We start from the raw sequence: 21,167 nt of genomic DNA, 5'->3' as shown, positions 1-21,167 counted from the left end.
GATTGCAGTCTTTAAGAACTTTAGATTGGCATAAATCCTCTTCAGCATCTTTCTTCCTTCCTTCCTTCCTTCCTTCCTTCCTGACTACCTGTCTAGGTTCTATAGACTTGTAAGCTGAGATTTTAAGACTACAAACTTTTCCTCTCTCAAAAGTCTGTGTTTCAAGCCTATGACTCAAATTGTGTTGCATAAAAGATGATACATGAGCCTTAAAGTGTGTATTGAAATATTCCAGCTGGAAACATTTATTTAAAGCATCAAGAAGAACAACAAAATACTAGATGAGAGGATGGACATTGCAATTTGGGCACAGCATTGGTAGCATATAGAACTACATGTATATTCAATGTAGTTCTGTTCTTGCTAGTAGAGATCTAACAGAAAAGCTACCACTAAATCTTACAATTAATGTAATTGCTAGAGGTGTCAAAAAGGCAAGGTATGAATGGCAATTTCAGTACAGTGAAGGAAAATGTCAATCTGGGTTTCAAGGATATTTGAAAGAGAGATGTACTTTTTCTAGGGCAGAAACTTCACTCATATAAACATGATACCTGTGAGGGGAGAAAATGGAAGTACAGTAGTAAGTGGTTTCCTTGATACATTCCACTTCCAGCCTTTCACGTGTAACCAATCAGATGAATTCTTTTTCTAGAAAAGTGTCCTACCATCAGTTCAGGAAATATCATTGGTTTGAATTGAGACTTTGCTTTCACCAACAGAACATCCCCTGAGTGGAATTCCGTTCAGGGTACAGAAGGCGCAAGGGGGACACAGCAATTTTCACCGATTTTCACCAATTTTCACCGATTTCTTAGTATGCAAGTTCCTTGCATACTGAGAAATCTGCTCTGGAGGGTTGGGTGACCCTCAGGAACAGTGGCAGCATGGGGCTGCAGGGGGAAGGGGAATCTACAGAATTTGCCCCCTCCTCCTTTCCACCAGTGGGATTCTCCACTGAATCAAAAGCCTTCCATGGATGGAAGGTGACCTTCCGTTCATGGACAGCTAAGTTAGGATCCAACGCATTATGTCTATCAACTAAATTGATGTAAAAATTGTTAACCATATGCTGCAAAAATTCCCTGCAACAGGCTTTTAGTCGTCTGTTTTCTTCCTTCCCTTTAGACAAAGAGAGTCTGATCACAGACAGTGGAAAGCTTTATGCCCTTGACATTCTGTTGACAAGATTGAAATCTCAAGGACACAGAGTCCTTATCTACTCTCAGATGACACGGATGATTGACTTGTTGGAGGTAGGAAGCATATCATTGTATAAAGGGGAATCTGAAGTTAATGACTAAGGAAATGTAGTATTTGACATGCAGTTTTTTAAGGAGGTCCAGATAACTTATTCTCACCACGGAGTTAATGGTCCAAAAACGGGATCAGTAACATTTTAACAGTTTGCATTTTCTCATAAAGTGGCAGCCCAGACCTACAGAGCTGCAGCATGGCTATGCAGCATTGCTGCTCCTGCTTTATTCTGTCTCTGGCAAGGGAGACACAGCCATCCAGCCCCCCTGTGTCCCTGCCAGAGAGAGGCTTACCAAGCAACTTAACATTACTGGGAGTGGTGCAGCCTTTATAAGTTTTTTCAGTATGGTGATTAATATTGTGCTGGTGCTCAAGCCAAGGAGGAGCCTGGATATTGGCACAGTGCCTCCTTTTGTGGTGATTCCGGGGGAGAGGCTTCATTGTTTGCATGTTTTTGCTAGTGCAGCAGTACATAAGACCAGGGTGTATGTTTACCATAGAATCACACATACTTTCCCCACTCTCATCTGTCCATATCTGATTTGTTTATCTCTGTGGTGGCACCCTCCCTCTGGAATGACCTCCCCTCTGCAATACATCAAGCACCGATGATTATGTGCTTTCGATTATTATTAAAAACTTTCTTCTTTACCCTGGCTTTTCCCAGCCATTAACTTGTTAAAATATTGTGTTATTATAATGATGTATTGTGTTATAATTTGTTGTAAACCACTTTGAGATGTTTAAAATGGGAAGAGGCATACAAATACTCTAAAATGATTAAATAAATTTGTTTAGTGCCTTGCTCAGTGCAGTTGTGCCATCCTATGTTGGAGCACTAGTGAAGTTCTGGATATTTGGCTTTACTTGTGTAACACTATGCTCACTATTGCACTGCCACCGTGGCCATCTACCCAATCCTGTCTGCTTTCTTCTTGGCACAGTAGGACTGTTGGATCATGCTCTCAATGAATTGCTTGGTTTTTCTTGGTGTGAATAATTGTTCGTTGTATATCTTTTTTCTGGTGTTGCAAAGTCCCTATTATTCCCAGTGGACAAAAGGAAGGGAGAGATGAAATTATTCAGTTTCTCTATTGCCTCAGTAGCCAGCTTTCTCTACTCAGGACGGATTTCATTATTTTCCAGGATGAGTACTTCTGGTGTCATGCTGACCATGTCAGCTAAACAGGCTTAATGGGAGGATATTCACGTTGTTTTAATATAGCTATCCCTCTGGGATTAGTCAGCAGCTTCTTTTTTACTTAAAAAACAACAACAAAAGACTGTAGTCTGTTCATGGTTAAAGATCTGAAAGGCTTTCTGGCAAGAGCTCTTGAACCTTCCAGTGTAATTACTGTGTTGCTATTAACATCCTGAGTACCTCATTTGGCACTGTATATGCTTATAGTTTATTATTCCAACTCGCTGGGCCTATATTACCAGAAGAACTAACATAGTGCATTAAGCTCTAGCTCCATTCCTCCCTTTAATCCAAAGAAACATATTTAGACCACTACAGGCAATTCCAGTATATATCTCCTTCCCTCAGTGGAAGGGTATTTTCTGGGTGCAGTATGAACTTTTCTGAGTTCTGGAATAGACATCATTCATGTTTCCTGTGGCCCAGGCAGCCATGTCAGATATAGATGGTCCTTCTCATCTGGGATTCTTCACCTTCATTCCGGCAGCTGACTGCAATCCTAAACTATCTTTGGCAGTCTCTTCTGGAGCTCCAGTGCAGTTGCAGAAACAACAAATGGAAAACTCCAGAAAGTGGGTCATGTAAATTTAGGCTCACTAGCTAGTGTGCAAAGATCTGGTGTTGCCTTTGCCCCCTTTGCTCCTTCTACTGAAGTGACTGCATGGCCATATAATAGGATCCTCCACTGAACAAATCCATATTGAGATCTACCTTTTTCCCAGATCAAAAGCACTATCTAGTATGCTTGACTGGTGGGGTGAAGAAGAGTGGATTTATTTTTATTCAAGAGCTCAGGACAAGAGAGTGTATGTGGCACCTGATGTGGTTTTCAGAAAAGGTAGCATTGAAAGCCAGCTCCAGTCAGCCAGATTTTATCGTTTATTTATTTGAACTATTTTTATGCCGCTCCTCAGCCAAAAAGTCTCCCAGAGCAGCTTACATATAATCAGTAAAACAAGACAGTCCCTCCCTACCCACAGGATTACAATTTTAAAAGACACTCAAGGAAAAAGAAATGGGGAGGGAAGCAGAAAAAACTTAGTCTTTCAGCAGGGCTTGTAGAATGGCCCCACTTCCTGCTCTCATCTCATTTTGGCTGCAGTAGTTTCCCTTAATTCAGTGGAGGCTGGTGGCTCCAGTCAGTGGGGTATTGAATCTGCTCCAGGTTTCAGTCAGAACTCTAAAGGAACTATCTTTGATAGCTTCTTAGAGTTCTGACTGAAACCTGAAGCGAATTCACCATCACACTGACATCAGAGCCACCAGCCTCCACTGCCTTAATTCCTATATACTATACATTGTTCTGTTCCATCTGTAAGGAAAACTAATGATGCAAAATGAATAACTATATAGCTAGTCAATTTCTGGGAGCTAAGCATTACTTCCAGTCCAATCTTGTCTTTTTTAGTCTCTAAATAGGAACTTGTTTTTGGTTGCAATATAGTTTATGTACAAGTCTGAGACAATATAGTTAGTATTTCATCATCTTGTGTTGAATTATTTAACCAAATGCGCTGGAAGAACCTTTGTGGTTAGTGGGTATATAGTTTAGTCCTAGAGTAGTTTGCATTAATACAGCATGTTCCACTTCTGTCATACCTCATTTAAACAACATAAAACATGAAACCCATTCCCTTAATCAGTCTGTCCTTGGCAACCTAGCTTCAGTTACGAAGGTCTGTTTTTATGGATGGCAAACAAATAAGCTGTGCTTGATGCTGTGAAGAAAGGGGAGGGATTAGGACCAGGTATTTTTAAAAATGGAATGGATCTTCTGCTGTAGGAGAGTTAAGAGTCCCTCAGGTTGAATACATTGAGTAAACCAGCTGTTCTGGTCACACTAGAAACTTTTAAATTTATTTGCAAGTAGTATAATTCCTGGTGATGGGAGCAGAAGTACCCAGCAGGAGGCCGTTAGCTATACCAAAGTCTTATAAGTTGTACCTTTTCTCGAAGTTGTCTGTAAGTTGTACAAATCAGTCAGTTATCAGGGTTTTGTATATACATTTTGAAAATCAAAATTCTACACCAAGAAAAGCAGATTTTTGTCATTGTATATGTTATGTATATGATATGCAAATGAAGCAAATTGGCATGTATTTGCTTATTTTGCATAATTTATGCTTCTCCTAAACATGGGGAGTGCAAAGTACTATGTATTCCACTGAAATCCTGCTTTCTTACCATTTGCAGTCCTGCTCAGTCCCTTTCTGACTTCTTTTTCACACACATTCAAGACTGTTTTTGTAGATTAGAACTTGCCTTTTTTTTTCTTTTTCTTTTTTTTAATGGAACCTGAAATTCAAGTGGATTATGCACCCACTTCCAAATTCCACATTTGTGCCAGGCAGTCACAAAATTGTGGAAAACACACAGCCCTGCCTATTTTAAATGGACATTTAATTTATAGATTAGCTCGAGTGCAAGTGAATGTGCAAAAGTAGTGAGATGAACTTTGTGGATTCATACAAAAATATACAATGGCTGGGTTTGCGTATAACACTAACACATGGTAAAGGTTGTTGAATTCTGGGTTGTCACGTTGTGCAAACCCAGCCACACTAACAAACCATGGTTTGTTAACCACAAACATTCCCGAAAGAAAACCTGTTGGGATGTGAACTCTGGGTTGTTTAAACCGTGGGTTGTCGTTAAATGTAAACCCGGAACTGTGGTTCGTTCACGGTTGCTTCACCAGGCTACAGAGGCAGCAGGCAAGAGTATCTTGGGAAAAAAACAGCCACTCTACATTCCAGTATTACAGCATCACAAAGACTTTTGAGATACAGGGAGGAAACAGGCAAAGGAGAAGGGAAACAAGCAATCCTGAGATTGAGAAAACAAACTGCTGTTTGTTCAGTCGTCTGCCAGACAAACCCTGGACAAGGCAACAAACCATGGGTTAAATAAACCATGGGTTAGCATTATGTGCTAACCAGGTCAGTCTCTGAGATTATTCTAAATGCACTTTTATACAGATACATCTTTAAAGCTGTTTTTGCATACCATGGTTATAACCAACAACAGGTTCCATAGGTCAGAAATTGTTTTGCAGATACAGGGATAAAACAACAGCACAGCGAAAAGAAGATTTAGCATCACATATTAACTGAATGGTTCTACACAAAATATATACATGACACAGGCTTCCTGACCACCTCAATCTCTTTTTACTGAGCCATCCAACAGGCTCAGAACTAGTAGGCTTTATCAATACTGTACCGTACAAACACTTTATATTTTGCATTTATTCTACGTTTCTGGCCTTCTGGCACATCAGAGGCCCCCACGGTATTAAATGAAACTGTGATGTTCAGTAACTGCTATAATTTTCAGATCTGTTGAAGTCTAGATATGAAATTTTAAGATGAATTTTGTTCTGTTTTTTGTCATCTTGACTTAGGAATACATGGTTTACAGGAAACATACATATATGCGGCTAGATGGCTCTTCAAAAATCTCAGAAAGAAGAGATATGGTTGCTGACTTTCAAAACAGGTATTTTTTCTTTTCTTTTTAAAAATCATAGTAATACTATGTTGACAAGTAGTTCTCAAACTCCCAGGTAAGCAGAGTCCCCCGTCCCCATAAAAGTTCATCTTCGTGTTGGGACTCCTCCATTCCTGCTTGTATACCTTTGTGCTACAAGGGCCAGGATCCAAAGGGTTCCCCATGGGGTTAAACTTGCACACAGCTGCTTTTCTGGATCTTTCTTTCTACTGCACAATCATTCCTTTTAATCGAAAAGTCCGGTAGTGAAAGCCAAGAGTCTTGTAGCCAAACTGAAAGTAGGGTATCAGCATGCTTGGGAGAACCCTGAGGTTTGCAGAAGTACAAAAATATTTCTTTAAAACGTTAAGAGGCTAAAAACCCAAGAAGCAGCCCCATGAGAGGACTGAGCATGCTTAGTAGCCTCAGAATACTGATTGTCATTTGGAACAGAAAAAGGAAAGACTAGGGGAAGTGGGAAGAATAGAATAAGCTGCTAGAGGATGGCATGACAGGCTGGCCAAACCCTGAACAAAAGTACTCCTCTTGAGAATACATTACAACATTTTGTTCCGGGTCTCATTTGTTCTCTGTGATGTTTGACAATTAAATAGCTCTGCCTATCAGAAAAATAATTTGTGGGCTGAAATGTGTTTTTAGGTTTTAATGCTAAGGTCTTAATGCTTGAGAAATAAATCTCATGCTGCCAGCGCATCTTGTAGAGTCATGAATGAAACAAAATGTAATGCTTGTGTCATTCATTCTATAGGATATACTTCCAATCTAGTGTAATAAAACTGAGCTTTCTAGCAGGGATGAAAAGTCATAGGTAACTGTTGAAAGATTGCAATTGCTTAGCAGTTTTACCACCCTCTGGAACATATTATGTGGTACTTTTGGTATTATGTAACATAACTTGATAGCTCTGCGACTTACCAGTTTACTGTAATGTGATGCTTAATAATTAGGACATCTGGGAGTTAATACCACTGGCTTTTCCAAACAGTATTTATTGGATTTATTTTTTACATATCTATACTGCCCAATAGCTGAAGCTCTCTGTATCACTGTTCTTTCATAAACATAGAGTGGTTGCTTGTTTTCCCATTGCCAGATAATTAGAAGTATACAGTGTGAACTATGCTTATGTTGTCAGGGACATTAGCTGGTGTTTTAAGCTGCAGTTTTGAAGGTCAAGTAAGATCTATGCAAATACACATCAGCCCTGAAGCCTTTAAAGTCCTCCAGACAATTCCTTTGCAGTTGCATTTTCTAAGAAGTTATCTCCACCCAAATCATTCCCATGTACGCAGTCACATAGAGAAAGTACTGTATGAAATACACAGATATACTTTGCAGTGATTTCTACAATTATTCTGGTGCCAGAAAGCTCTTACAATTGTGCAGTTAGCTGCAAACCTATCTGTGTATTGGTGGTTTACATGGTACTTACTCTGTATCAAAGTGGATAGTGTGGAGAAATTTCAGGAGGGAACGTGGGCATAAATGGCCCTAAGTCTGGAATCGACAACACAGTACCTACAGGCACAAGTGCACCCTTGCACTCCTCCCTTCGTACCCACTGAGTCACCAGCCTCTCCCATATTTTTTAAACAAACTCCCTTTTTTATATTTATATAAGTGTACGTGTTAAAAATTTCTCCTAGGGTAGCTAGAATCTCTACAAACGAAGCTCTAGCTTCCAGCCACCATCTTCGTTTTCCCATGGTGACTGGGTTCGGACAATATGCCACAGCTTGTTGTGGGTTATTTAACCCCCACTTGGGAGTTGTCATGTCATATGAACCCTGCAAGCATGAATTTTGCTTGGGTTAAATAACCCTCGTATAACCCTAAAACAAACCGTGGGTTATGTGAGGGTTGTTTAATCCTCACAAATCCCATCCATGGTCTCTGGGTTCACATGACACAACAACCCTCAGGCAGGGGCTGCATATTCAAAATGCACTGCATCAGACAACCCACAGTGAAGCTGTTAAATAACCCACGGTGGTCCGTCATGTCGTTCGAACAGCTTGAGTGCCTCTGGGCCCCATGTGGTCCAGAGATATTCTAAGAAAAAGAAGATGGTGGGTTGCCGCAACCGAGGGCTTCACTGTGCAGCACACCTAGCCACTTAAAAAGTGACTCACATTGCCTGATAAGGTGGAAGGACTGGGGAGGCAGTGCGGGGGGTGGGGAAGCCATGGGGGACTGGCGGGGGGGTAGCTAGGGAGGACACAGCAGGAGCTGGGGAAGGCAGCACAGAGGTTGGAGAAGCCATGGGAGTGGGCCTGTGGAAGGCAGCATGGGTGAGGGAGGGAGAGAGAGAGAGAAGGCAGCCAGAGAGAAAAAGAGAAGATAGGAAGCAGCCAAAAGTTCTATTGGTTATGGCCTTAAACATATCTGTGCCAGGCTTACCCTTGCCAGTGTTATCACCCTGCAGCATAATGTGGGTTGGATCTTATGATAAAGAATCATGCCACTTTCAACAAAAGATGGGGGAAGCAGTGAGCAAAATTAGAAGAATGACATCTCCAGGAGGACTCCTCTAGCAAAGGGGAGGTTTAGAGCAAACATTATAAAAAAATCAGAGAGAGCAGAAATGCCTCCAGACTTTGCTCCTGATCTGGCTAGCAAAAAGGTCATTCAGAGAAGATACATGCTGCTTTCTGAGACTTCGTTGTGAATTATGTTTACTGTGCTTTGTAGAATATAGAATTAAGGAAGGACAAACAAGGGAAAGTTATGTTCAAAACTAGGGGAAATTATGTTCAGTTATGATCAAGTCCGAAGAGCTATTATGGACCAAACAGGCGAACCTTCTGACCGGGAATCTTATGAGAAATGGAATATTTATTGAATATTCCATGAATAGGAAATTAAAACCATGCATTAATATTGAATTGACACTTACCAACAAAAATATTTTCTTCATGTTTATGATACTTTCCCTAAAAATATTAGCAGTTCATTTTGTATGCTTTGTAAAGTGTTGTTGATGCATAGTATAATTAATGGGGAAAATCAGTTTTAGCATTAAGTGAAATTGATATACAGCCTATATAAACAAGAATTCTGGAGTTTCATATTTGAGGTGTGCTTCCAGGAATGAAAAAGAAATCTAGCAGCGTTACTAGCAACATATTGTGTCAGAACATCTGTTAAATTATTTGCTATGCAAGCACAATATTTTATTAAGGTTGTTAGTATAATATTCTCTCTTTCACTTCTCTAAGACATTCTTCCCTACATACACCGTCCTCAAAATCTAGGCCTCTTAAAGAACACATTTTATGCTATGGGTTGGATTCAAACTGAGTTAGTCACAGTTTAGTCCCTTTGAAATCAATGGGACAAGTTAGTCATTGCTAACTTAAGTCCAGAACCTTCTCTCCTATGAGGCATGGTGAGACCCTTGCCGCAGGCATGGGATCGGAAGGGACATCAGATCATGCCCCCATCTACCACCTGGAGGGTCACCTGCTGCCACCATGAGAGGCCACGCTTCTCCAGCTGGCTGCTACTGCTGCAGCTATGGCTGCTGCTGTCATCTGCCCACCTACCCACTATGGAGCCCCGTTGCCACTTGTTGGGTCCCTCAGAGGCATTGGACAGATGCTCCAGAGAGTCCCACTAGGCCCAATAGACTGATCTGAGTGGTTCTTCCTCAGAGCAAGGCAAGGTGGCCATGGATACCGCCTGTGCCACTGTCGCACAGCAACATAAGCAGTCATCTCACCTGCAATGCCTCACTGTGTGTACTCCTCAGAGTGAAGTATCGATGAGCGAGATTGTCTGTGCTGGGTGGGATTTGCATATTCAACTCACAGCTGCAATTTGTCGAATCATATAAACCCAGGGTCTGTGGGTTATGTGAGGGTTAAACAACTCTCGCATAACAATAGACCATGGGTTATGTGAGGGTTGTTTAACCCTCACATAACCCACAGTCCCCAACTTCACACAACACGACAAGCCATGGCCAGGCATGGAATGTTTAAAATGCCCACTGGTATGCACCACAACCCACTATGGCTTATTTGGCTGTTTTGATTGTGTGAACCAGGTCGCTGTGTATGGCATTTTATAAACATTCATTATTAAATATTTAAAACATGAACTATTCAAAACAATTTAAAGCCAAGCAAACTGTTTACTTTGCTGTTAAAAAGTTGTTTGTGTTGAAAGTCCTCCTGATAGTTTTATGTAATGTTTGTGTAGCAACACAACTGAAAGGGATGTGTTTCTTCTTTGTCTTCATAGGAATGATATCTTTGTCTTCTTGTTAAGCACAAGAGCTGGTGGTTTAGGCATTAACCTTACAGCTGCTGATACGGTAAGTAAACAGCTTGGTTTGAGAATGTAATTTTAACAACCTAGGCTATTCTAGGATAGTTCGCATGCAACTAAAATGAACAGGCACTAAAACAGGATATATGATATGTGAACAAAAACATAAAATGACTGAAACCCCATGAATTAACTCTGTAATCATCGATGTTCTTTCCAAGTAAAAGCTGCTAGTACAGTATTATTCAGTAAAATATAAAGGGTTCACTTTCCTTGCTTTTCTGTATCATAATATTATGGATGCTTTTTGCATTGTGTTTTGCCAAAATGAAAACAATGGCCATGCAACAAAAGGTGTATGTGTAGATACCATCACATATAAAGTAATATGGAACTGTTTATTTCACTACAAGGACTCAGACTGGGAGGTTGGTGTACACAATGGCTGCCTAAGCCATATGCATCCAGATAAATAAATACTTGCCCCCCACATCTGATGTGAATTGTATACATCCTTTTTCCTACATGGAGGTTATCTTAGCATTGGAAGTCGTAATGTGTAAAACAACCTTTAAATAATTATGATCTTATTTAACCATCTTATTCAATATAAGCCAACAGTAGCAATTTCAATTGATACAAGGACCGTTAACTTCCATGATGTAGTGTTAATTGATCCTCTGGCAGACAGCATTGCATAACAATGCCTAGTGAAATCAGGTTCTAGTGACCTACTTCACATAATTATGCCAAGAGCAAATACAAAGCGCATTTGCTATAAATTTAAAGCCATATATAAACTGTGGGTAGCAACAGGATCATTTTTCTATTTATATCTTTTTTTTAATGCCCTGACAGGTAATATTCTACGATAGTGACTGGAATCCAACAGTGGATCAGCAGGCCATGGATCGAGCTCACAGGCTGGGTCAGACAAAACAAGTCACTGTGTACCGGTTGATTTGTAAAGGCACCATTGAGGAACGCATCTTGCAGAGGGCCAAGGAGAAAAGTGAGGTAAGAGTAATTAAATGTGGAATAATGAAGAATAGAAGGGAATAGGAAGGAAGTTGGACTCTTGACTGTTGAGAAACCAAACGTTCATCTCCAGAGAAGGGAACATGATCTAACAGAAGGTGATCCCTTGGTGGAGAAAGTAGTACCAATAATGCATGGAATGCAGAGCTATCCTGCAAAATAATAGCTCAGTTAAATGTCCTGACTTAAGTAAGCTCCCAGACAAAGAGCTGCTAGTTGACTTGATCTGCTTGCTTGTAAACCTGTCATGAAGAGTAGCTCTCTTGAATTATAAATTATAGTGGATTTATAACCTGCCTTCATTCCATTGTGGAACCCAAGGTGGCCAGGCTGGTTTGGGTGACACAATAACCCAGATTTAAACAAACCATGGGTTGTTCAGGAACAAGCAAGTGGGCTGGTTCCCAACCACTTGCCTGCTCCCACAACACTAAAAAAAAAACCAGGGATGCTCCATTCCTGGGTTGTTTAGCCTGACATGCAAATCCAGACATTGCGCTAAACAGCCAGGAATGGGTTCCAAGCCTGGGTTGTTCTTCCCCCAACAACCCACAATTCCGGGTTTGTATGTTGTACATAACAACCCAGGAAAGGAGTGTCCCTGGATTGTTTAGCAAAGTGGGAGTGGTTGGGTTCCAGCAAGCTCACTTACTCCTGTTCATTCACAACAACCCATGGTTTATTTAAACCATGAGTTGTTGTGTCATCCGAACAGGATCATTGAGTTTCCAGGTGGTCTCCCCATCCAGACACTGACCAGATCTAAACCTCCTTAGCTTCAGCATAGCAGCTGCATCATGTGCCTTCAGACTGCCCTGACCCATGATGGCTACACTATGCAGAACGCCAATGTTCTGGTGCATTTGGGATGCTCACACAACATCCTTTGCAGTGGGGTGCATCTTGGGACTCATATCTCTATCCCAAACTTGCTACTACTGAGTGGTGCAGGGAAGACCCTGCCACTTACCAAAATTGTTCCTTACTGTTCTCCTGAGCTACATGGAGGGCATTCCTCACCTCGGGATGGCGCCTCCTCCTGGTGCAAGTAGGCAGGCTCATCTAACAAATCTTTCCTGTCCAGTGGGAAGAGCTGTCCTGATTCTCCAGACCGGCCCTGCTTAGCGAGCAAAGTGTTTTGGGTTAGGTTGGCTGGAGCTCCTAAGAGCCCAACATCTATGTAGCGTTTTCTCTCCTTAGCTTCTATTCTCTTCTGTCTTCTCTTTTTCATTATTCTTTCTCCCCCTTCCCCATCTTCTCTTCTGTGCTGTAGAGGGCTAGGGGTTACTACTGAAGGGAGGAAGCAGTTTCTTTTTCTCTTCATCCTTGCGGCTTTAGCAGCTTCCACCCTTCCCAGCTGGGAAGGAGTGCCCTAACAGCTGGAGCACAGCCACAAAGGAAGTCAGCAGTAGACAGCCGGAGAGCTGCCTGAGCGGCACAGGGCTCCACTTTAGCTTTAGGCCAGAAGGTCCTGCAGAGGGTGGTGGTGTAGGCACTGATCCTTGGAAGCTCACCCTATGTGACTAGTGGCTCTGCTATATCCCGAGGTGAGGAATGCCCTCCGTGAGGGTCAGGAGAAGGATGCAGACAAACTGGAGAGGGTTCAGAGGAGGGCAACAAAGATGATCAGGGGACTGGAAACAAAGCCCTATGAGGAGAGACTGAAAAAACTGGGCATGTTTAGCCTGGAGAAGAGAAGACTGAGGGGAGATAGGATAGCGCTCTTCAAGTACTTAAAAAGTTGTCACAGAGAGGAAGGCCAGGATCTCGTCTCAATCATCCCAGAGTGCAGGACACGGAAGAATGGGCACAAGTGACAGGAAGCCAGATTCCGGCTGAACATCAGGAAAAACTTCCTGACTGTTAGAGCAATAGGACAATGGAACCCATTACCTAAGGAGATGATGGACTCTCTCCCACACTGGAGGCATTCAAGATGAGGCTGGATAGCCATCTGTCAGGGATGCTTTTGTCTTGGATTTCTGCACTGAGCAGGGGGTTGGACTCAATGGTCTTATAGGCTCCTTCCAACCCTACTATTCTATGAGTCTATGAGAGAAACGTAATTTTCTTAGCATGAATTTCTGTTCTCCGAATGTCACGGAAGACATTCCGTCTCCTTCTTGTCTCTTCCGGGATCTTTTTTTTATCCAGTAATTTACACGCTTCTGCCAGCACTGAATTGTTGCTGGCAGGGGGCGGGGGGGTAGATAGGGCCTCCTGGACACGTTCCGTTGTGCCATGTTCCTGTTTGTTCCCTGTTGTGTATGTTTCTCTGTGCCTTAGCACAGATTATTCACTGTTTTTTAAGATACAGATGCAGTTTATTTTTTTCTAGCAATGTCTCTGGTTGCTGTCACTGTTTTCAGCAAGGGGTTGAGGGGTGGTTTTTGCTCTTCCAGTCCAGTCTGGGGGTTCAGGATGGCTCCTCTACCTGGAGAGGAAGTATTTGTTAGATGACCCTGCCTACTGGCTCCAGGAGGAGGTGCCATCCCAAGGTGAGGAATGCTCTCCTTGATGCTCAGAGAACAGAAATTCATGGTAAGAAAACTTCCGTTTTTTGTTAGGCTGGTTGTGTCCACATCCATCAGCCCTCAAGGAGGCAGTGATAAGACCGCTCTTAAAGAAGCCCTCCTTGGATCCTCAAGTTCTGAACAACTTTCGCCCAGTCTCGAATCTGCCATTTTTGGGCAAGGTGATTGAGCGGGTGGTGGCGGTGCAGTTGAAGGCACACTTGGAAGAAACTGAGTATCTAGACCCATTTCAGTCGGGCTTCAGGCCTGGGCATGGGACAGAAACGGCCTTGGTCGCCTTGGTGGATGATATGAGGAGGGCTCTGGATAGGGGTGAATGCTCCTTCCTTGTTCTCCTCGACCTCTCAGCGGCTTTTGATACCGTTGACCACGGTATCCTCCTGGACCGCCTGGAGGGGTTGGGCATTGGAGACACTGTATTGCGGTGGTTCCGGTCCTTCCTCTCCAGCAGGTACCAGAGGGTAGCACTGGGAGAGGAGGTTTCGGACCCGTGGCCACTTACTTGTGGGGTGCCACAGGGTTCCATCCTCTCCCCGATGCTATTTAACATCTATGTGAAGCCACTGGGGGCTATCATCAGGAGGTTTGGGGTGCAGTGTCATCAATATGCGGATGACACGCAGCTCTACCTCTCATTCAAATCTTCACCAAGGTTGGCCGTAGAATCCCTGTCCAAATGTCTGGAGACGGTGAGTGGCTGGATGGGGAGGAATAAGCTGAAGCTCAACCCTGACAAGACCGAGGTACTTTTGGTGGGAGACAAGAGGAGGCTGGGGGATGTTGACCTGGTGTTGAATGGGGTACGGCTACCCTTGAAAGACCAGGTCCGCAGCCTGGGGGTCATTTTGGACTCCCAGCTGTCCATGGAGGCTCAGGTGTCAGCTGTGAGCCGGACAGCGCTGTATCAACTCCATCTGATACGGCGGCTGCGCCCCTTCCTTCCCGACCATCTGCTCCCATCAGTAGTACATGCCCTGGTCTCCTCTCGTTTAGACTACTGTAATGCGCTCTACGTGGGGTTACCCTTGAAGACGGTTCGGAAGCTGCAGCTGGTACAGAACGCGGCGGCTCGCCTGATTAAAGGCAGCCGCCGGCGAGATCACATCACTCCAGTGCTGAAGGAGTTGCACTGGTTACCAGTTGTTTTCCGGGCCAAATTCAAGGTGTTGGTTTTGACCTTTAAAACCCTATATGGTTCCAGCCCAGCCTATCTTAAGGAGCGCCTCCAGCAACACCAGACAGGCCGCTTAACAAGATCAGCCTCGGATGGCCTTCTCTCTGTCCCATCAGCCAGGACAGCTAGACTGGTGGGGACGAGGGAGAGGGCCTTCTCTGTGGTGGCCCCCACTCTGTGGAACTCCCTCCCTAGGGAACTCCGTCATGCCCCCTCTTTAATGAGCTTCCGTCGTGCATTAAAAACGTGGTTGTTTAGGCAGGCATTTGGGGTGGGTTAGGGTATTTAAAAAAAAAAAAATCATGGTAGCATTTTATTGTTTTAAATTGTTTTATGGTGGGTTGTACATCGCCCAGAGTGGCTGGGTGACCAGTCAGATGGGCGATTAATAAATTTAATAAATAAATAAATAAATAAATAAAATCCCACTTCTGTGTACTGAGTTACCAACACATAGTCTCTCCTTGTTTTTATTGGAAGCCTTGTCTGTTGATGGGCTCATGTGTATATTCATATTTGAATTTTTGTTAGAATACGTCTAGTTACTTATGTTCATGGCATAAATGGCTCAAGCTTCAGTGCACTAATATTTAGGCATTCAAAACATTTTAATTTTAAAAGTTTCAACATATTAAAGAAGTATATTTTGCATTCAATCTAAAAAATTGTTAAGCAGACCAATGAACTAGTAGCCATGTCATTTCCATGTTCATAATGACCAGCCCATCTATAACCCAGTTGTTTTTAAAAAGTGCCTTGATTACGATACCAAAATAGTTCTTCCCCTTTCTCTTGATTATCTCTGGCATTAAATAATCTGAGAAGAAAGGCTGATGGGTTCTTTCCTTTCTCTAGATTCAAAGGATGGTGATTTCAGGTGGCAATTTCAAACCGGACACATTGAAACCCAAGGAGGTGGTTAGTCTTCTTCTGGATGATGAGGAACTTGAGAAAAAATGTATGTGGGAGTCCAAATTTCTACCTCTGTCTGTCCAACACTTCACCAGCTCCAAATATGCATGTGTTTCTGTTTGTTGTTTTACATGGTATCAATAACTATAAAGTGAGGTGGATGAAGGATTTTTTTAAAGACAACTAAATTATTTGTACTAGGCTCTATTTTCACTGCTATTTACTGCAGGGTGCCATCTTACTTTGGGTTTCTTCACACATGCCCTGCAATAAAGTACTGCTGTGGGAAACTCCGAGTTTGAAGTACTTTGATGTGCTGGGAAATTTCTGTTCCTCCTGTCCTTAAACACTGTATGGAAGGAAGGGTGGAAAAAGAGGCATCATCCACTGGTGTGTGTGTAGAGGGTAGTGACAGTGAGGCTGCTGCTTACTAGCACTTGTTCTGCTACAGTCAACACTGAGTCATAGCACATTGCAAGAATCAGTCAAAAAGGGAAGTCAGCACTTCTTCAACTTTTAAACAGGCGTGTGAAAGTAAAGCTGGAGAGTGAGACTGTAAGGTTTTCATGTTCTTGCTTTGTCTGTTGGTGAATTTTAATCCTGTGTGAAAGAGGCATTTCTTATATCAACCCTCTGATTAAAATGTCATTTTCCTCTGCAAATTTTGTGTAACTTATTTATATTTTTGTATAATCGTGGCAGATTCTTTGAGGAAGAGATGGGCCACAGTAAAAAGGTGCAGAGTTACATTGCTGGGACTAAAGCAGAGGTACAGAACCTCAGGCCAAATCTAGCCCTCCAGGGGTCCCAATCTGGCCCTCAGGGCTTCCTGAGATGACCATGCCCCCTTCCCCTGGCCTCACCTCTTTCCCCTGACCACCAGTCATGTGGTGGTTTCTCAGGCTTTGTACAGTTTGTACCCCATTCAGAAAAGTTGAAATGCCTCTCCTAAGGTTACTGGCAATAAGAGCTTTAAGCTAAAATATAGTCATATTTTTGGTATTTTGGTCCTTCCGCCTTTGCCTTTGGCCCCACCCATCATTGGAATGTGGTCCCCAAAAGTGGCTTCAAAATGGAATTTGGCCTTTGGGATGAAAAGGTTCTGCACCCCTGGGCTAAAGGATAAAAGGATGGGGTTAAAGGGGCAACTCAGACTTGTTCCTAGAACAATTAACTGGGCTCTTCAGTTTTACAAGAATTTTTGCTTTCTTGCTGATAGAGATTTCTGACTTTATTTCTTAACTGATAGTGCGTCAGCGTCAAGAAGAAAAACGGCAGCAGGAGGAAACAAATCGTGTGAAAGAGCGTAAACGAAAAAGGGAAAAGTATGCTGAAAAGGTATTTTGAACACACTTCTGTTCCTTTGTTCCACTATAGCTCCAAATACACATTTTTATTATCTTCAGGAGCAATCTGTCCCACTCAGGTTAATTTCAGCACCTGATTAGGTAAGGGGTTCAATCTGGTTGGGGTACTGAGTGAATGCTGGAGTAAAACCTCCAAGAGATATATGTATGTATGTGGATCCTTCTCTAAACTACTGTTTGTCCTCTATTTTGTGTTGTCTTTGCTTTTTTAAAACAAGATTATTTAAGGGTTGAACTCCTTCTCTAGAAGGGGGGGTCTAGTCATTCTGATTTGATTGAAGTGCCTTTCTGAAGAGAATGAAGATTCTCAAGAAGTATCAGTTTTGCTATCTGAACTTAATTTTCCTGAAATAATAACATTTGAAGAATATTTTCCTGCCTTTTGGATAACTAGTGTATCTAAGGTGGGGGGGAATCTCTACCAATGAAAGTGCAGCTATCCTCATGCAAATTTTTAAAATCAAACTTAGTTAATTTAATTTAAGTATAATAGATTAATTATTTATGAAATTTCTGTATACTAAGCTGTGGTGCTGGCCATTGGCTTTTTAAAGGATTATTAGACAAATTCATGGAGACTAAGTCCATTAACAGCTATTAGCCATGATACATAAATAATGTGTCCCTGTTTAGAGGCAGTATCCCTCTGAAGACCAGTTGCTGAGGTTAGGCAAACTGGAAAGCATCTTGCTTTCATGCCCTGCTTATACGATTTCTAGAGGCATCTCACCACTGTTGGAAATAGATGGACCTTTTTGGTTTGATCCTCTTAAGTTATCTTAAAACTAGTGTGGATGTCACAGTTCAGGCAATAGTTACTTTCTTTCAGCTAGGTGATTAATGATAGAATTTAGCTAATGACATTGCACTGTATGGTTGACTGACACATTGTCAACCTAACTTTTCTTTTCCATGCCTGATGATAATTATTTATTTTATTTGATTGCAGAAGAAGAAGGAGGATGAGTTGGATGGAAGAAAAAGGAAAGAAGGCATGAATCTGGTGATCCCATTTGTTCCATCTGCAGATAATTCCAACCTCTCAGCTGATGGGGACGAGTCATTTGTTAGTGTAGACTCCGCCATGCCTAGCCCTTTCAGTGAGGTAAGAATCTCTACAACACCACAGGACTATTTCATGTTTGATGTATGACATAATTGTAGTATGGGAAAAATGCATTTATATATGGGCTAAAAGACTTATTTTGGCATGCAGTGAAATAATCTCTTACCCAGCACTTCATGCCTCACAATGTACCTTTTTTCCATATATTCTTATCTCTGTAGGAAAGCCGGCCTCAATATTTCTGGATTCCTGAGCACTTTATTTCTATCTTGTAGCTATGTTCTACATCATATAACTGTTGCTAAATTAAATTGTACTCATTTACCCACAAAGCATTACAGTGAATTCCTTCTCCTCTCCTTTTACCTGCTGCTCACAGTTGCCTTCACATGTTTTCTCCATGCTATCACATTCCAGTACTGGGAATTGTACTCATTCTGTATCCTCTTCTTTCTGATACCTCTTCAGAACTTTCTTATTCTGTGCAGCCATGTATTCCAATCCATATTCCCAGGTTGTTCTCTCCAGGTAACTCATTATTTGAGGGCACCACAAGCTTAGTAAAGTGGGAAAGCTAATCCGGGAAGGTATCGAAGGCTTGTAATTTTCCAGTATTAATTCCTATGGGATCCCACATTTTCCTTCAACTTGAAGCTTCCCAGATATATGAATAAAAATTAATATTGTATGGTTAATACTTCCTTATCTTACATTCTGTATTAAGTAACGTATTGCATTGCTAAATGAGAATTTTCACCAGGCTGGGGTATTGCTACCCAAATTTAATTTACAAACTTTATTAGAATAAAATGCAATGACCAATGAATCATATAGAAGTGTGTTAAAGCAATGAATGTACCTGTGTTTCTGAAGTTAGGAGGTAGATCTCCCTGGGTAGGAGGCACAAGCAGTTGCTAAAGAAAGCATAAACTTTTCACTAACCTGTATCAGTTCTTTTGTGTATCTTGATTTGGGCTAGTGAGCCCGTCCCTTCCTTACATTCTTATTATTGAAATATAGGCAGCTGTTTGGGCAGACAAGAGCGACTCAGGCTGCAATCTTATATGCACCCTTAAGTTGGAACAAGCCTCATTGAACACAATGGGATTTAACTTCTGACTAAACAGGCATAGGACTGAACTCTCAGTCCTCCTATGTTTCTGAGGCAACCAGTGATTGTTAAGTGAGAACTTCTGCCACTTCCAATTATATGGGGAAAGGAACCATGGTTATATTCCATGCTTAGGAAGGATCTACTCTGACATTTAAGAAGGCTTGAAGAGCCCATCTGTCCCTTCCAATCTAGAGAAACTAACAATGATAAAAGTTAGATCAAAGAATGCAATCTTATCTTGAAATGCCTACAGGAAGGCTGTTGAGAGTTGGGAATGAAAGTTGGAGAAGGTCGCTTGCTAAGTTCTGCCTTTTGTCATACATTTGATGTTATAAATTTGTTAATATCTTACCCCTACGTATATGTTTAATTTCTATTCAATTGTAATACTTTCATTCATTATTATAATTATTTGCATGTGCAGTTGATGAGAATTGGGGGAAGGGAACAGGGCTCTACTCTACCAGTGCCTGGAACTGGTAATGGCCTGGATAAAGGCTAAAAAACTGAAGCAATCCACACAAGATTGGGATTAGCTGGCAATTCAACTGACTAGGGAGGTACGGTTTTGCTGATTCTGGGTGGAATTCCACTCCCCCTTAAGGGACTAGATTCATAGCTAGGGGGTGCTATTAGATCTGGCCCTTACGTTTGGATGCTCAAATGGCATCCATGGCACAAAGAATCTTCAGTTTAGGGTGGTTTACCAGCTGCAGCCCTTTACTACACTAGTAGTTTCCAGGTTGGATTACTGTAATTTGTTTCATGTGGCGCTGCCCTTTGAAGATGGTTCAGAACATAGCAGTGACACTTCTAACTGGTCTTCACCATTCTGAGCACATAACACCCATTTTAAAAGATTTACACTGGCTTCCAGTATAATTCCATGTTCAATTTGAAGTGCTCATTTTAACCTTTAAGCAGCTTGGGGCCAGGATGCCTAAAAGGCAATTTTCTCCTGTACAGACTTGCCCAAAATTTAAGATAGGGCTGCCTCTGGGTTCCCACCTCTGCCTGAAATTACTTATTTTTATTTTATTTATTTATTACATTTCTATACCGCCCCATAGCCAATGCTCTCTGGGCGGTTTACAAAAAAATAGGTGGGTAGCAACTGAAAAAAGGATCTTCTTTGTGGTGTGTCTCATTTGTGATAGGTGACGGAAGGAACGACACGTTTAAGTTTTATCTATCTTTTGATTTTTTAGTAGAATAGTACCCCAAAAATATTTTAAAGAAATATTCATGATGCATTAAGTTTCCCACCTTCCTGAAAAACAACAGTGATTCAAAAATGCCCCACACTGCTGCACAAGCCCCTGCAAAATTGCTGCAGGCCAAAGGTCTCTGTATGTATGCTGCCCTGTTAGGAAAAATCCCTGGCTACAGAGAGCAGTACAGGAGAATCCCTGTCTCGCTAACCTTTTAGAGTTCTTTGAGAGTGTCAGTAAACATGTGGACAGGGGTGATCAGGTAGTCAGTGTTTATTTGGACTTCGAAAAGGCTTTTGACAAAGTCCTTCAAAGAATCCCAAGAAAGCTTAGCAGTCATGGAATAAGGGGAGAGGTCCTCTTACGGATCAGTAACTGGTTAAATAACAGGAAGTAGAGAGTAGGAATAGTAAGGTCAATTCTTGCAGTGGAGGAATGTAAATAGTGGGGTCCCATAGGAATCTGTGTTGGGACTGCAGATTTTTAACTTGTTCATAAATTATCTGGAATA

General features: G+C 41.9%; 1 protein-coding gene across 6 annotated transcripts in view; it reads left to right on the top strand.

Annotated features, from left to right (window-relative positions):
• Positions 1–21,167, top strand: part of INO80 (INO80 complex ATPase subunit) — a 94,876-nt gene that overhangs the window by 65,310 nt on the left and 8,399 nt on the right. For 5 of the 6 annotated variants that reach the window (XR_014789408.1, XM_084845757.1, XM_084845748.1 and 2 more), the window contains 7 exons: positions 1,129–1,256; positions 5,862–5,956; positions 10,214–10,286; positions 11,099–11,257; positions 15,842–15,944; positions 17,148–17,236; positions 18,215–18,370. Coding sequence is in view for 4 of the 6 variants with exons in the window: in XM_084845757.1 (XP_084701883.1) it covers positions 1,129–1,256; positions 5,862–5,956; positions 10,214–10,286; positions 11,099–11,257; positions 15,842–15,944; positions 17,148–17,236; positions 18,215–18,370 (803 nt within the window). In the remaining 2 variants the exon portion in view is untranslated. Of the gene's footprint in view, positions 1–1,128; positions 1,257–5,861; positions 5,957–10,213; positions 10,287–11,098; positions 11,258–15,841; positions 16,668–17,147; positions 17,237–18,214; positions 18,371–21,167 lie in introns of those variants that run through there. The other variant, XR_014789409.1, reaches the window with a different exon arrangement.

The sequence above is a fragment of the Heloderma suspectum genome, chromosome 1, assembly GCF_057233095.1.
Source record: "Heloderma suspectum isolate Gila_16-S chromosome 1, 16-S_ref, whole genome shotgun sequence".
NCBI lineage: Eukaryota > Metazoa > Chordata > Lepidosauria > Squamata > Helodermatidae > Heloderma > Heloderma suspectum.
This window is presented reverse-complemented; position numbering and strand designations above follow the sequence as displayed.